Genomic DNA, 13,119 nt, shown 5'->3' on the forward strand with positions numbered 1-13,119 from the left:
GTTGTCTCATGTACCAGGAAATTCAATGTGTAGGATCAGTGAGCTGATCAGAGATCTATCCATAATAGCAGGTAGCCTGACATGTACCCATTAAAGTTTCTCATTACCTGAAAAAAAAATTGCAATGTGTTGATGAGCAGTAAGTGTTCTGGTATATTAATGCTGATCAGCCACTGTCTGTGAATGTCCATCCTTTTGTGCAATTGTGGAACCTTGAAATACAAAGAAGAATGCAGGGGGCGTGGGGAGTTTGCCAGATGTCATGCCAGCTTGTAAATTCTGAACTCTTGAGACCTAACCCTGAATACACCAGGAGAACTTAAAATTTGCTCTGAGCATTATCCCTGCCCTCCTTCTATATCCTTTGCCCGTCACTTCCTCAGATCAGATGGAGAGGTCTCTCCTATGACCCATCTAGGCAGGAAACATGTGAGTGGGACAAGAAAGGGGCCTTTCTCAGTAGTTGCACCCGTAAGTAGTGCACCCAGTAGTTGCCCCTTTTGTAGGGTGGCTGTACTGCTCCCCACTGCTGTGTTCTTGAAGGCAATTTTATTACCACAGGTTTTTGAGTGTGGCGGATAGTATTTTGCTTCTTCGATTATTTTGCTTCTTCTTCGAAATGTTGGACCTGACTCTTTGGTTGATTGCTTTATATTGTTGTAAGTTTTTTATGTTGTACACCACCCTGTATGGTACTTTTCCTCCAGGAGTGCAGATCATCAGTGGTATGAATAAACAAACAAATAGCCTATTGCTTATGGCACAGTTTCAGATCTCAGTAATGGAGCAGTGTCACAGAAGTTTAAAGACCCATTCTTTGATTTATACAATATAATATAACTAGACAAAAACAAATGCCAGCTATAGTTTAAGAGCATTCATTGTAGTGATTTCTTGTTTCATAAGAACTATACCCATAATAATCATACAGTTCTTCCCTCCTCCTTAAAACAAAGCAATTTGCATGTTGGACGCAGTTGCCTGGTCTATAAACACATTTACTGTAGTGATGCAGGACATAATCCAGTGCATGCTTAGACAGAAAAACATGTCTAAACATGTATAGGATTTTGCCTGCAGTCATTATGTAGATACAATATCAAGAAACACTGGTGTTCCAAAGGAACAATCACATCTGGTTTGAAGCATGAGGATATTGGTGGCTTTCCTGTCATTCCTAAATAATGTTCCTGCTGGCTGTTCACTTGGCAAACTTGTGCAGATGTGGAGGCTTTCATGTGCAAAGCCTCCACACCCGTAAGTGCTCTCCCACACATAAGTGCTCTTCTGTTCATTTTGGTGATGTGGGTAGCTACATACAGAGAAGCCTGCAAAAGTTGGTTCTATGTATTCATCTGAGCATACATGAGGATTTCGCTTGGGCCATCCAGAGAAAGTTAGGCTTACTTAACATTCATTGATTCCACGTAAATTCTGTAGACAGCACTTTGTAAAACACAAAAACAAAGTTAGGAATTTTATAGTTATGGCTACATTTCTTTCTTTGAAAAAAGTATTGGTGTTTTATTCCTACAGGACAGAAGATATCAAGGAGAATGTTTTGGCAATTCTGCTAGTAATCCTTGTTTCTTTTCTTGGCTTTCTAATTATGAACCAAGGTTTTTGTAAAGACATTTGGCTCTTCCTGTTCTGTCTTATCATGGCAAGCTGTCAATACTCCCTTCTAAAGGTAAAAATATCAGAGTTTAATACACAGAGATATTTCCAATCCATTTTGCATCCTGTAATTCAAACAAACCTCATAACTAATGTGATGAATCTTGTTTTGCATTTAGAGCATTCAGCCAGACCCTGCCTCACCTATACATGTAAGTTTCAGCAAACAGATAAAGGATTTTATCACTGTCCTATGTATATGATATGTTTTTGCACAATAGTTGAAATAAGCCATCTTTCTAGAATTGTAACTGCATTAACAATGGAAAATTGAATAATCAAAAACTGATTTGCTCTTCATGATTGCTACAAAGTAACTAAGAAAAAACATATGAGTAATCACATATGACATGTTTTTTACATTAACCTGTTCTCTATCATTTTGAATTATCTGAGTCAGCCTTTTACTATGAACATCAAAGCACCACAAGTGCAAGAAGCTTAATTAAAGAATCAATAGTGTATAGTTATGATATATTCTTCCAGTGTTTTTATTAAGCAGTGTCAAGCTGAGAAACATGGAATCCACTAACTGTGGGGACACAATTAGCATATCCCCAGCAGACAATGTAGCTACAGATGTTACCTAGAGCTACTGTAAGAGAATGTGTTTTAGGTTCAGTTTTTGTGTTTCCAGTTACTGAGTTGAATTCAAATTTAGTTATGCTTAGAAGAGACCCATTGAAAGTAGTGGGATTTAATTTAGTTATGACTAAACTGGATCTAACTTACTGAAGCGGTGACTCACACCTTTCTCTCCATGGGGATATGCACATCTAGGTGCATATCTCGAAACTATAGATCCACCTGTCTGAACTGTGTACTTCATTATTCCATATGTTTACTGGATTTTTGGAAAGATGAGTAGTGCACTTACTTGCCCATCTCCTTTTTGGTGCTAACAGTTAATAATCAAAACTGTTCATTATCTAGTGTTACCCAATCTGTTGAGCTCAAGATGTGTAGGACTATCACCTGCATCTTCAGCCAAAATGGTTAACATATTTGGATGGACACTAGGTTAGGAAAAGACTGAGGTAGTCCATTTTAGAGCATATTAGAAATTTGGACAATCATTATTGTGCTGAATAGAGAACAATGATTTCCCTTTAATTGGATATGTGCAGAATTCCATACCCCTGGATTATTACAGCTCTGGAACTATGCATCTAAGACACAAGTATTTTAATTTAAGGTTTGACATTCAGTTGGTTGAAACTTTTAATTGTCCTGCTTGTATCTCACTGAGGACAACATGCCTCAGGCAAAATACAGTGCACTGTTTGGTTCTCTGCGTAAAGGAAAATGAGTTGTTGTAGGATCTGACCATTTATATATTTATTCTATGCATTATCAATGACTAGGTCTGGCAACATTTGTGCATCATGCCGAATCACCCTATAAGTAAGCTGTGCACTTCCCTTCTATCCACCTTGGTCCTCCAGCCAGTAACCCAGTGACTTTCATGGTGAAACCAGTCCTGTCTCCCCCTGCCCATTCTGATCGCTATCCCTTTTCTGTTTAATCAATCAAAAGAACTACCATGTGTTGTTTGGAGAACAACCAACCGACCTACTGTGACTTGTTCACAGGGTAGCTTAGCATGCCATGAAAACACGACCACTGTTTTATTTTTATTGGCTGGTTTTACTCCTAGTTTTAATCTGACCTCATTTTATTTTATTTTGATTGCAGCTTGTGGTTACTTCTGCTGCTTGGACATTATGTTTTTAATGTCACATGCTACCATGAGATTTTTTGCTACTGAGTGGTTTAAAAATGCAGTGAACAAATAAATAAGCTGGAGAAGTGTTTACCAGCTTTGTCGTTCCTTACACAGAAATTCAGGAGATCGAACTTGGGCTGTTATGCATACAGAGAGCAAGGGCTCTCCTACCAATTTATAGCCCTTTGCAATGTTTACTAAGGAAAAGGCATCTGCTCTGCACCAGTCAGCAAGACTGTAGAATTAAGATCCTGAGTGCCTCAGGCTCAAACTGCATGGCCTCAAATCACCAAGTTTTGCATTCATTTTCATATCAATGTTTATTACAATTTATGTCATAAGTAATATTAATCTTCAATTTTACTACATTTTTCTCTGAAAAAATTAATATCATAAACCATATGGAATTGCTAGATATATCAGAGCTGAAAGGCATTTCATGCTTAGATGCAAACTGAGTATTTCTATTAAAAAGCACATTAGTTTGTAGTTCCAGACAGTATTACATATGATGTTTTCAGTGATTTATAAGAAATAAATATTCAGACCTCACTAAAGAGGTAATTTTCTCAGTGCTAAATATAAGTTCTGTTTGTCAGTTTGGCTGTGTGCAGTAACATGAATGGTAATCAGATCAGTTGCATGGGCAGACATTAATAATGTGCACATTTGTTTTAGAATGAGAAGAAATTGGATTAATCAGAATTGCACTATAATAACATCAAAGCCTGATTTGCTGTAGTAGGAAAGACAAAGCACCTAATGATTTTTAATGAAAGTATTTTTCTCATACAATACTGGGCTCGAGTTTAGAAATGCCAGTGAAGTTTTGCTCCAATTATGCATGTGTGTGTGCGTGCGTGCATGTGTATATACACACACACACACACACACTGCTAATTCATAGTATAATATCCCCTATTCTTGATGCTCTGATCTTGATATCTTTTTAGGTTTGGTATTATATACAAGCCAAAGTGCTTCATAGTCTACGCTCTACACAGCACATCTGTTTTGAAAAAAATGCTTGGAGCCTTTCATTATGGAAAGAAATGGCAGTCAGAAATGGCAGTGTGTCATCTGAACCCAGTCAGAGTTTATGTAATCCATAGATTGTTGAATTCTTGATTGTCAGAAATGTGAACTTAACCACACTAACAAACCATAACAAACATCCTAGAAAGAGAACCCATGGTTTGTTGTTGGCTTATGAACTCTGGGTTGTTTCAACAATCAACTGTTACTACATGTGAATCCTGAGCTGTGGATTGTTTATGGGTTGTTTTCAGGCTATACAAGCAGTGACCAAAACTGGTAACAAGTACCCAGCTGCTCTAGATGCCAATCCTACAATACCACAAAGACATTTGGGATACATGGAGGCAATGGTCAGAAGAGGAAGGCAGGTGGAGGCCAAAGGAGAAAGCAAACAAATGAACTAGAGATTGAGAGAATGCACCACAGTTTGCTTGATTGCCGGACAAATCCTGGATAGGACAATATACCATAGTTTAATTGAAAAAATAATATTGTAGAGTTAGAAAAAGTACAAAAAGGGCAAGCAAAATAATGACAGCATTGGCACAGCATTCCTATAAGGAAAGGTTTCAACAGCTGAGATAGTTTTACTCAGAAAAAAGGTGAATAAGGGGAGGCATAATAGGAGGGTAGAATGATTGTTGGGAGATTCAGGACAGATAAAATGAAGTACGTCTTCATATAGCGCATAGTTAAACTATGGAATCCACTTCCACAGGATGTAGTGATAACCACCAGTCTGGATGATTTCAACAGAGGAATGGACAAAGTCACAGAGGTGAAGGCTATCAGTGGCAACTAGCCGTCATGTCTGTAGGTCACCTTCGATATCAGAGGCATCACGCCTGTGTACACTGCGTGTTGGGAAACTTGGGCAAGATAGAACTGTTGTACCGATAGCCTGTTTATGTGGACAGCTGGTTTGGCATTGTATGAACAGAATGTTGGACTAGCTGGACCACTATTCTAATCCAGCATGGCTTTTCTCATGTTCTTATGTTTTGTTCTTGTAGTTTGATAAACCACAGGTCAACATTTTGTGCAAACAAGGTTAGTTTATTGAGAATTACTTCACAGAAGGGTTTCAGTCAGACACAGCACTTAAGCATAGTTTAGCATTCCAAGGATCAGCCTATGCAAAACTCTGGCTTGTGCACTTCCTTCTCAACCTCTGACCTGGCCAAAAAAATCTGCCTTTATCATAGATTAACCACATTTTGTATTGACCTCTAAAACTTAGTCAAACCATGATCAATCTTCACTATGGTTTGTCAAAACAAGACAATTTAATGCAGATTATGAAGCTGTCTTTTTTCAACTTAACCAAGCTAAGTTTAATCATAGCTAAGACAATACACTAAAACTGCTAAATTGAAAATAGAAGCAAAAACTTTCTAACACTTCTTTATTGCCATGCTGAAGGAGAGGTTTAGGGTTCAATGCCATGCTGTGACTCACTGTGGGTTATTTAACTCAAGCTCTCTGAGTTTGCGAGATATGATAATCCCCAAGGGGGAGTTGCATATTCAGAATGGCAGTTGCACACACTGCACTCTCATCATAGGTTAAATAACCCTTGGTGGGCTCTTATGTCATGTTATATGAACAGCCGCAGAGACTCATTCTCGTAGTACTAAACCAGCCTTTTCAACCTGCAGCTTTCCAGATGGAGACATCATATTGGACCAGTAGTTTATTCAGCTTTACCATGAGCACACTTTCTTCCCATTATATCAACCACATTACCCAAGCATGTAACTCAACCCAGCTAATATTATTAAGAGCTGACCTAAAACACACAATGCCTCTGGACATGTAACTTTGAACACTAAACGTTAGGGGACAAACAAGTGGGATGCCCTATCTGCTTTCATGCCTTTCTTCTGAACTTCCCAGAGATAACTAAAAAGTCACTGCTGGAAAAAGACTCTGGGATTAGATGTCATCTCAAGATGGAACAGCTCTGTATTGTGAACTGCTTTCTTATTTTCAAGGAATCAGTTTAGTGGAATATCTTCTTTAGTGGAATTTCTCCTGAATTTATTTTACTCCTTTTTAAAAAAGTATTTCTATTCTCTTTCTACCCTTCCTAAAAGAGGTCTTTAGAGTGATTCACAATGATCAAAACATAAAACAGCCTTCATTTCTACATACTTTGGATGAGTCTCAGCATTACAGATCTTCAGCCAAACTGACTTGGGCTCATTGTCCAAAACATCTGGAGGGTACCAGGTCAAGAAATCTATCATAAGACTTCAAATGCTGAATCAGTACCACAATAAATAGTGGTAGCATAAAAACAGAGCAACTTCCTGTTAACCTGATCAGCCCTTCCCAAATGCCTTGTAGATGAGTGTGGTTTTGACCCTTCTCCTGAAAATCTGAATAGACTGGATCTGTCACACTTCTGGAAGAAGAAGGCTGCATACACTTTAGTCTTTTTGCACTTCTAATTTCCTTTCTTTTCTGCTCTGTGCTTGGCAAATTTTTAAAGAATTTGCTTCCATATTTTTAGGTTACTAGCATTGGCCTTTCTCCTGGCTATCTGGAATGAAAGCCACATATAACAGAGCTAAAAGCATCAGAGTGAAGTAGTACCATATTAACATGTTGCAAGCATCAACATGTTTTACATTCTATAATACATGTGAATTGAAGCATAAGCACCATTCAAAATGGCTCCACAAGTAGGCCTGACAGGGTGCCATACCATAGTCCAGTATAATTCACAAATGTGCATTGGAGTGAAATTGCACGAGATAGCTTGATGCTAATTCAAAAAGCACAACAACAGGGAAATTAAATAATCATTTGAGTTCTGGCCTTTCACACACTTACAGTCTTTAGCATTAAAAACTAATTAGGGAAGAGTGGTGCGGTGGAGGAATTATGTTCACCCTGTTCCTGGATTGCATTTTATTTATTTGCAACACTCTTAGTGCCTTTGATCACAGGCTGCCCCCGCTAAATTTCTATACTCTTTGAAACTTGCATAGAAGTTTAAATCAGCAACTTAGTGCGTCTTCCAACATTGTCTTTAGCAGGGTAGGAGTTATGTGGCTACTCCATCTTGTCGGATGGCGGAAGCCCCATGGGAGAAGTTCACACCACGGCATCTTTTCCATCTGGCCTTTGACTTTTGCATCAATTGGATGAACAGTGTTCCTCCCATGTGGCTAAGATCTGACACTACCAAGCCCAAGCAGCATGAGAAGAGGCAACACTGCATCAGCTCCCATGCTCCTAAAGGAAATGTTACAAGAGGCCCCCAGGGTTCTCAAAACTGTGGGTGGCAGCGGCACAATCCTTCGGGCACTTCAATTCTGACATTTGTGGTTAAGAGGTTAAGACTTAACATTTTACTCTAGCTGGAGTACGCAGTGTTTTATTGTGATTAGTGCTGTATGTCATAGAAAAGAAATTGTTATGAAAACATTTATGCATGTGCCACGTTCATTTGGATTCTGAAATGAATAGAATTATGTGTAACACACTACTATGCTAGATGCATAGGTAAGTGTTGTACTGCCGTTTTATGCACTCTTAACATTTGATACCTAACTGCAATCACATCAGGATTAAATATATATTCTGTTTATCTGCTTTTCCAGGGCCACAATCAGATGATAATCTATAGCAGGCCTGTATATTTTTGTATATTGTGTGGCCTTATTTTATTGCTAGATGCAGGCTCCAAAAACAGAAGTCCCTCAGTTTATACAGTATATGGCTTGAAGATCTTCTCACCTGGATCATTTCAGGCAGCCAGAGACCATGTCATAGGTGAGTTGAAATTGCCTAGTAATCAATATGTGGCAATCAAATGCTTGTAATTTGTCAGCGCACACTTTTTTTTTTTGCATTTTTCTTTGAGAGTAGGAGTGTCATGAAGAACAAGGCTTTACACTTAGTTTATATGTTATTTATGATTATAAAATTATTTATGCCCTGCCTTTCTGCCCAGCAAGGGCTACTAGCGTGTGCTATGCATGGCCACGCATTAGTCATGCCAGATGCAAAGTGGGAGAGGGTGCTGCAGTGATCAGCTTGAAATGGGCTCAGCAGTGGCCCTCGGAAGCAGGAGGCTGGCAACCCCCAAGCGGAAGCCATCGAAAGGCGTTGCCTGACTGCTGCTGCTTCTCCCTCGGACGTTGCTGACATGGCTGCTGGCTTGGTCCCGACGCTGAAGAGCCGAAGTCCTGGCTGCATCTCAGCAGAGGGGGCAGAATAGCCCTGCTTCTCTTCTCACCATCTGGCCACTTGGATTATTTTCCTTTCCCATAGCCCCCCACCACCCCATTGCTACTTTCCCTTCTGGTCATCTTCCACAGGCTGTTCCTTATCTTCTCTCACTGAACCCCCATGTGTACACACACAAGTACCCACACTGGTGCTGTTCCAAATGTATGTTTGTGAAGCCAAAGACCCATCTGGGGCCCTCATGTAACAGGGCATGAGGCTTGTTATAAACTGCCCAGAGAGCTTTGGTTATGGGGAGGTACGAAATGAAGATGATGGTGGGCAGTAGAAGAAATGGGAGCAGTTCAATGGTGGATGGGGACTGTCTTCTCCAACTTCCTCTGCTCCGTATTTCCCCCTTTGAAAGCTGCTCTGGCCCTGCAGTGGCTCTTGCACTTCCGTAAGTGTATTTGCCCGCAAGATGAAACTTCCATGTGAACTTGTCCAACTCAAGTGCAATATTGGAGCCCCTGCCATGCCTTGGAGGCTGGATGTAGATAAGGAGGTGCAGATTTTGTTAAATCCGTTCCATCCATACCACAGTTTTCACATATTGTCAGGTATCTTTCATTTCATTAGATCTGCTCATTAGATTGGATTATTTTTTAACCAGAATTTCATTCTACTTGCACTAAATTGCATTAGCACTACTGCAAATGAACACAAATCCCCCCACCCCCAGAAGCAAAAACAAAGCACAAGTCTACTGAATCCACATGATTAGGAAAAAACTGGTCCACTGTAGAATCCCTAAATCCAATTTCTAGAAATCGGAATCATGGGAGGCACACAGGCATGATGACCAGGGCCTGCTCTGTCATAGTGCCAAGGACAGGAATAACCTCCCAAAGGTCTCCTGCACTGCATTTTTGCTCACCTTTTGTTGCACTATGAAAACACGTTTATTCCAGCAAGCTTTGGAATACTTTTAACTGAAGCGTGTTGTTACGTAGCTTTCCGGCCTTTTTCAGCAGCTCAGCCAGGCAGACTATTCTTTGGAGAGGACAGTAGTCCAGTTTAAGGAACAGAACAGAGCTTTTATTTGTTCTTCTGGGACACAGAAGCCTCATCCTCCCTCCTTGAAATTCCACCTCCGTTGCGCACACAGGCTTTCCTCTTCCCAGAGCTGCCTCTGGCCTTCCAGGCCCCCTTCCCACAGATGGCTCTCCTGCTGGAGGCTGCTTTTGAAGATAAATGAAGCATAAATTGACTTCAATACACCATTTTAACAGAAAAAGGTTTTACTTGGTTTGAACTCCTTGATGGGGAAAAGTTGGATGCAAAGGTATCAAAGTAGCCTGTGCACACACTTTAACTTAACTTGTGGTTAGATAAATGTGTGTGGATTTTGATGGCTTTTTTGAGCACTTAAAAGAAACAGAGAAGTAGAATAAAATAAGGTGATGTTAGGGCTGGCTGAGTCATGTGGGTTCTACTAGCTGACATGTTCTGAATGAAATAATTTGCTTGCCATCCTGTCCACAGAGGTGGACAGATTTCAGGTTTGTGGGGCAAAGTTACTGTTTAAGTTTACTTCCTCAACCTCTTGGTCTTCTATAGCAGTTCGGAATAGTCCTAGAACAGTATGGAAAATCCACCATTGAATCCACCAGGCCTGTTTATTTTTGGCACTGCTGCTGTGTATATCTTAGACTTTCCTGCAGGCAACTCATAAATTCTCTTTTTCTTTTCTTTCTTTCTAGACTCTCATAATTATGCAGCTTGTCTGTGAAACAGACATTCTATTTTTGTGGGGCAGGGCGGTCATTTAGCTTTTCCATATTAAGGGTCACCTCTTTGCTTCAGCATACAATTGACTTTATTCCTTTTTAAATCTTGGATTTAATTTCCTGTCTTAATGAGTGTGTAATTGGGCAAATGGTTCCCTTATTGCCGAAGAATGGGCCATAGACTCCAGCAGATGTGTTTTAGATATTTCCTTTGGTTGCTTGGTAACCTGTTGATTCAACCTGCCTGTCAGTTAGTGCTTAGAGTTGGAATAATCTAATAAAGAGCATCTTTGGTACATTGGCCAAAACCGTCACAAAGCTTATCAAGCTTTACTACTGCAAAAGCATAAGATCCACACTAGATAAGTTAAATGGTTCATTTTGTCCCGCATTCTTTTCACACTGTAGCCAACCAGCGGCCAGTGGGAAGCTGACAAGCAGGATGAGAGAATAATAGCACCTTCCTATCCTTATTTCTGAGCAACTGGTATATGGAGGCGTACTGCTTCTGGTACTGGAAGTAGCATGTATTCATGAGAGCTGGAACCACTGAACTTAAAAAACTTCACAGGCTGGTCTTCCTATAATTTTCTCCTCTGGAATCCCTAGGTAGAGGCACATTTCAGAGAATGTGTCTGAACCGATAGGTCCGAAAGGATCTGAACAGTTTCCCAATGATATAACACCCATTGGGATGGTGAAGAAAGACGAGAACACACACGGGCTGGGTTCACATGTCATGACAAGCAATTGTGGGGTTTTTAATCATGTGGGATTATTTCATTGTCTGGACCCAGCGGTAGGCTGAACCATAGAAACAATGGTCTTTTCTATGATTGCCATTCACAGCAGTGGTTTGTCATGATGACTGGACCATGGAGCTGCATTTTCCCATTTGTGGTGAAACAACACGGTAGAGTGGCAACAGAAGGGGATGCCCAAGGCATCCATTCCCACCTGCCCATGGTTGCCTAGCAACACAGGCGTCATCACTTCCTTTGTTTAGTTGGCAATGAGCAGCACCTATTGCCCTGTTTACTTCCTGAAACATGGAGAAAGAGAGGAAATGCATAGTGGGAGAAGGGGGATCACGGCAGAAGTATTTATTTTAATGTTTAAAAAAATATTTTGGGGATCGAATTTGCTAGGGGGAATTAAAAAGATGGTGATACATTCAGGAGGGAGAAGCAGGAGAACCCACCTCAAAACCTCAGCAGAACAGTTAGGAAGAGGCAGTTGCGGTAGATAGGGACCCATAGTTTGCCCAGCTAGCCTTACTTGTTTTGGCCTTCCTTTTCCTGGTCCTCCAGCTGGACCGTTTACCTTTCAAATTTGAGCACTATTCATTTTGCTTGCTGCTCTTTGTTTTTGTTTTTTTTAAAGATACAAATACAAAAATCATGTAAAAAAGAAAAAAAGTTTAAAATACAGAAATCACTGTTTGTGCACCCCTCCACCAGAACCATGAGTGCCTTGTTGTTATTTATTTTTCTGCCCTTTCCTAGATATCCTCTTCCATCCAAAATTGCAATACATCCTTTGAGGGTTTATTACCTTCGCCTTTTATTAATACATATTCAATAAACATACCCCATATATTATTAAAATCATTCTTCTTTAGCAATCCTTTTTTCACCATTATCTTACACATCAACTTGTCAATAACTGCTATATTCCAAACTTCTTTGTACCATTCAGTTGATTGGAGATCTGCTTGTTGCTGGGGTTTTTGGGGTTTTTTTGGAGCCTCAAACATGCAGAATTATGGTCATGATTCTTTTTCTGATCCAGAAAACTGTGCGGTTATGTCCATGGGGAGGGGATTGATCTTTCAGAAGTACATTCTTATGGCTGTATGATATGTGTCGCATTGCTTGGTAAATTTCCTTGTAAGTTTCAGCTGTCAAGGGGAGCTGCCAAGTGACTTAGCTAACCCACATGGAAGCTGACAAGGTGAAAGTGCATTTAGGATAATTTCCAAATTGCTGCATTGTCATTTGAAAAGCACCAGTAGATAGACAAAAAGCAGCAAAAGTAGGTGCCCCAGAAAGGGCGGACACACTCTGTCATCCACATACCAATGCAATCTTCTCAGTTTGAAGTGCTGAACTGACATTTCTCAGTTTTCTCCACCTTTTTAGCACTTCCTTGATTCTACAGCTACTCCAAAAATGGGGGATATTATTTCCTCTCCCCTTACCTTTTCATAGTTCCTTTTCAGAATACTTGCTGACAATTAAAAATGCAGAAATATATGCAAATATAACTGCTTGAAAGTAAATGAAAAGAATATTTGCATCAATTTAAAGATTGGCAACTAAATGTAGAGGAAATGTACACCTGCAGTCCTGCTTGTAAATTGGTGCAAATTTTGCCTCCATTTACTTTCTGGCACTTAAATTTGTGTATATTTCTCTGTCTAAAAATTGCACACATAATTTCAACATGAAAAAGTACATGGGACAGGAGCACCATCAATAGTTACACCCACTCCACCCCACAGGGATTAATTCCCTCTGATCCAGAGAGCCAGTGTGGTGTAGTGGTTAAGAGCATGGACTGGGACTCAGACGATCTGGGTTCTAGTCCCCACTCAGCCATGGAGCCAACTGGGTGACTCTGGGCCAGTCACAGACTCTCAGCCCAACCTACCTCACAGGGTTGTTGTTGTGGGGATAAGATGGAGGAGGAGGAGATGTAAGCTGCCTT

At 40.2% G+C, this 13,119-nt stretch overlaps 1 protein-coding gene across 4 annotated transcripts in view; it reads left to right on the plus strand.

Annotated features, from left to right (window-relative positions):
- The window catches only part of PCNX2 (pecanex 2), a 133,022-nt gene that overhangs the window by 32,223 nt on the left and 87,680 nt on the right, over positions 1 to 13,119 (plus strand). For all 4 annotated transcript variants that reach the window (XM_044420281.1, XM_044420255.1, XM_044420263.1 and 1 more), the window contains 3 exons: positions 1,537 to 1,690; positions 1,797 to 1,829; positions 8,053 to 8,224. In XM_044420281.1, coding sequence (XP_044276216.1) covers positions 1,537 to 1,690; positions 1,797 to 1,829; positions 8,053 to 8,224 — 359 coding nt within the window. The remainder of the gene's footprint in view (positions 1 to 1,536; positions 1,691 to 1,796; positions 1,830 to 8,052; positions 8,225 to 13,119) is intronic.

The sequence above is a fragment of the Varanus komodoensis genome, unplaced genomic scaffold, assembly GCF_004798865.1.
Source record: "Varanus komodoensis strain SLA01 unplaced genomic scaffold, ASM479886v1 scaffold1, whole genome shotgun sequence".
NCBI classification, from domain to species: Eukaryota; Metazoa; Chordata; class Lepidosauria; order Squamata; family Varanidae; genus Varanus; species Varanus komodoensis.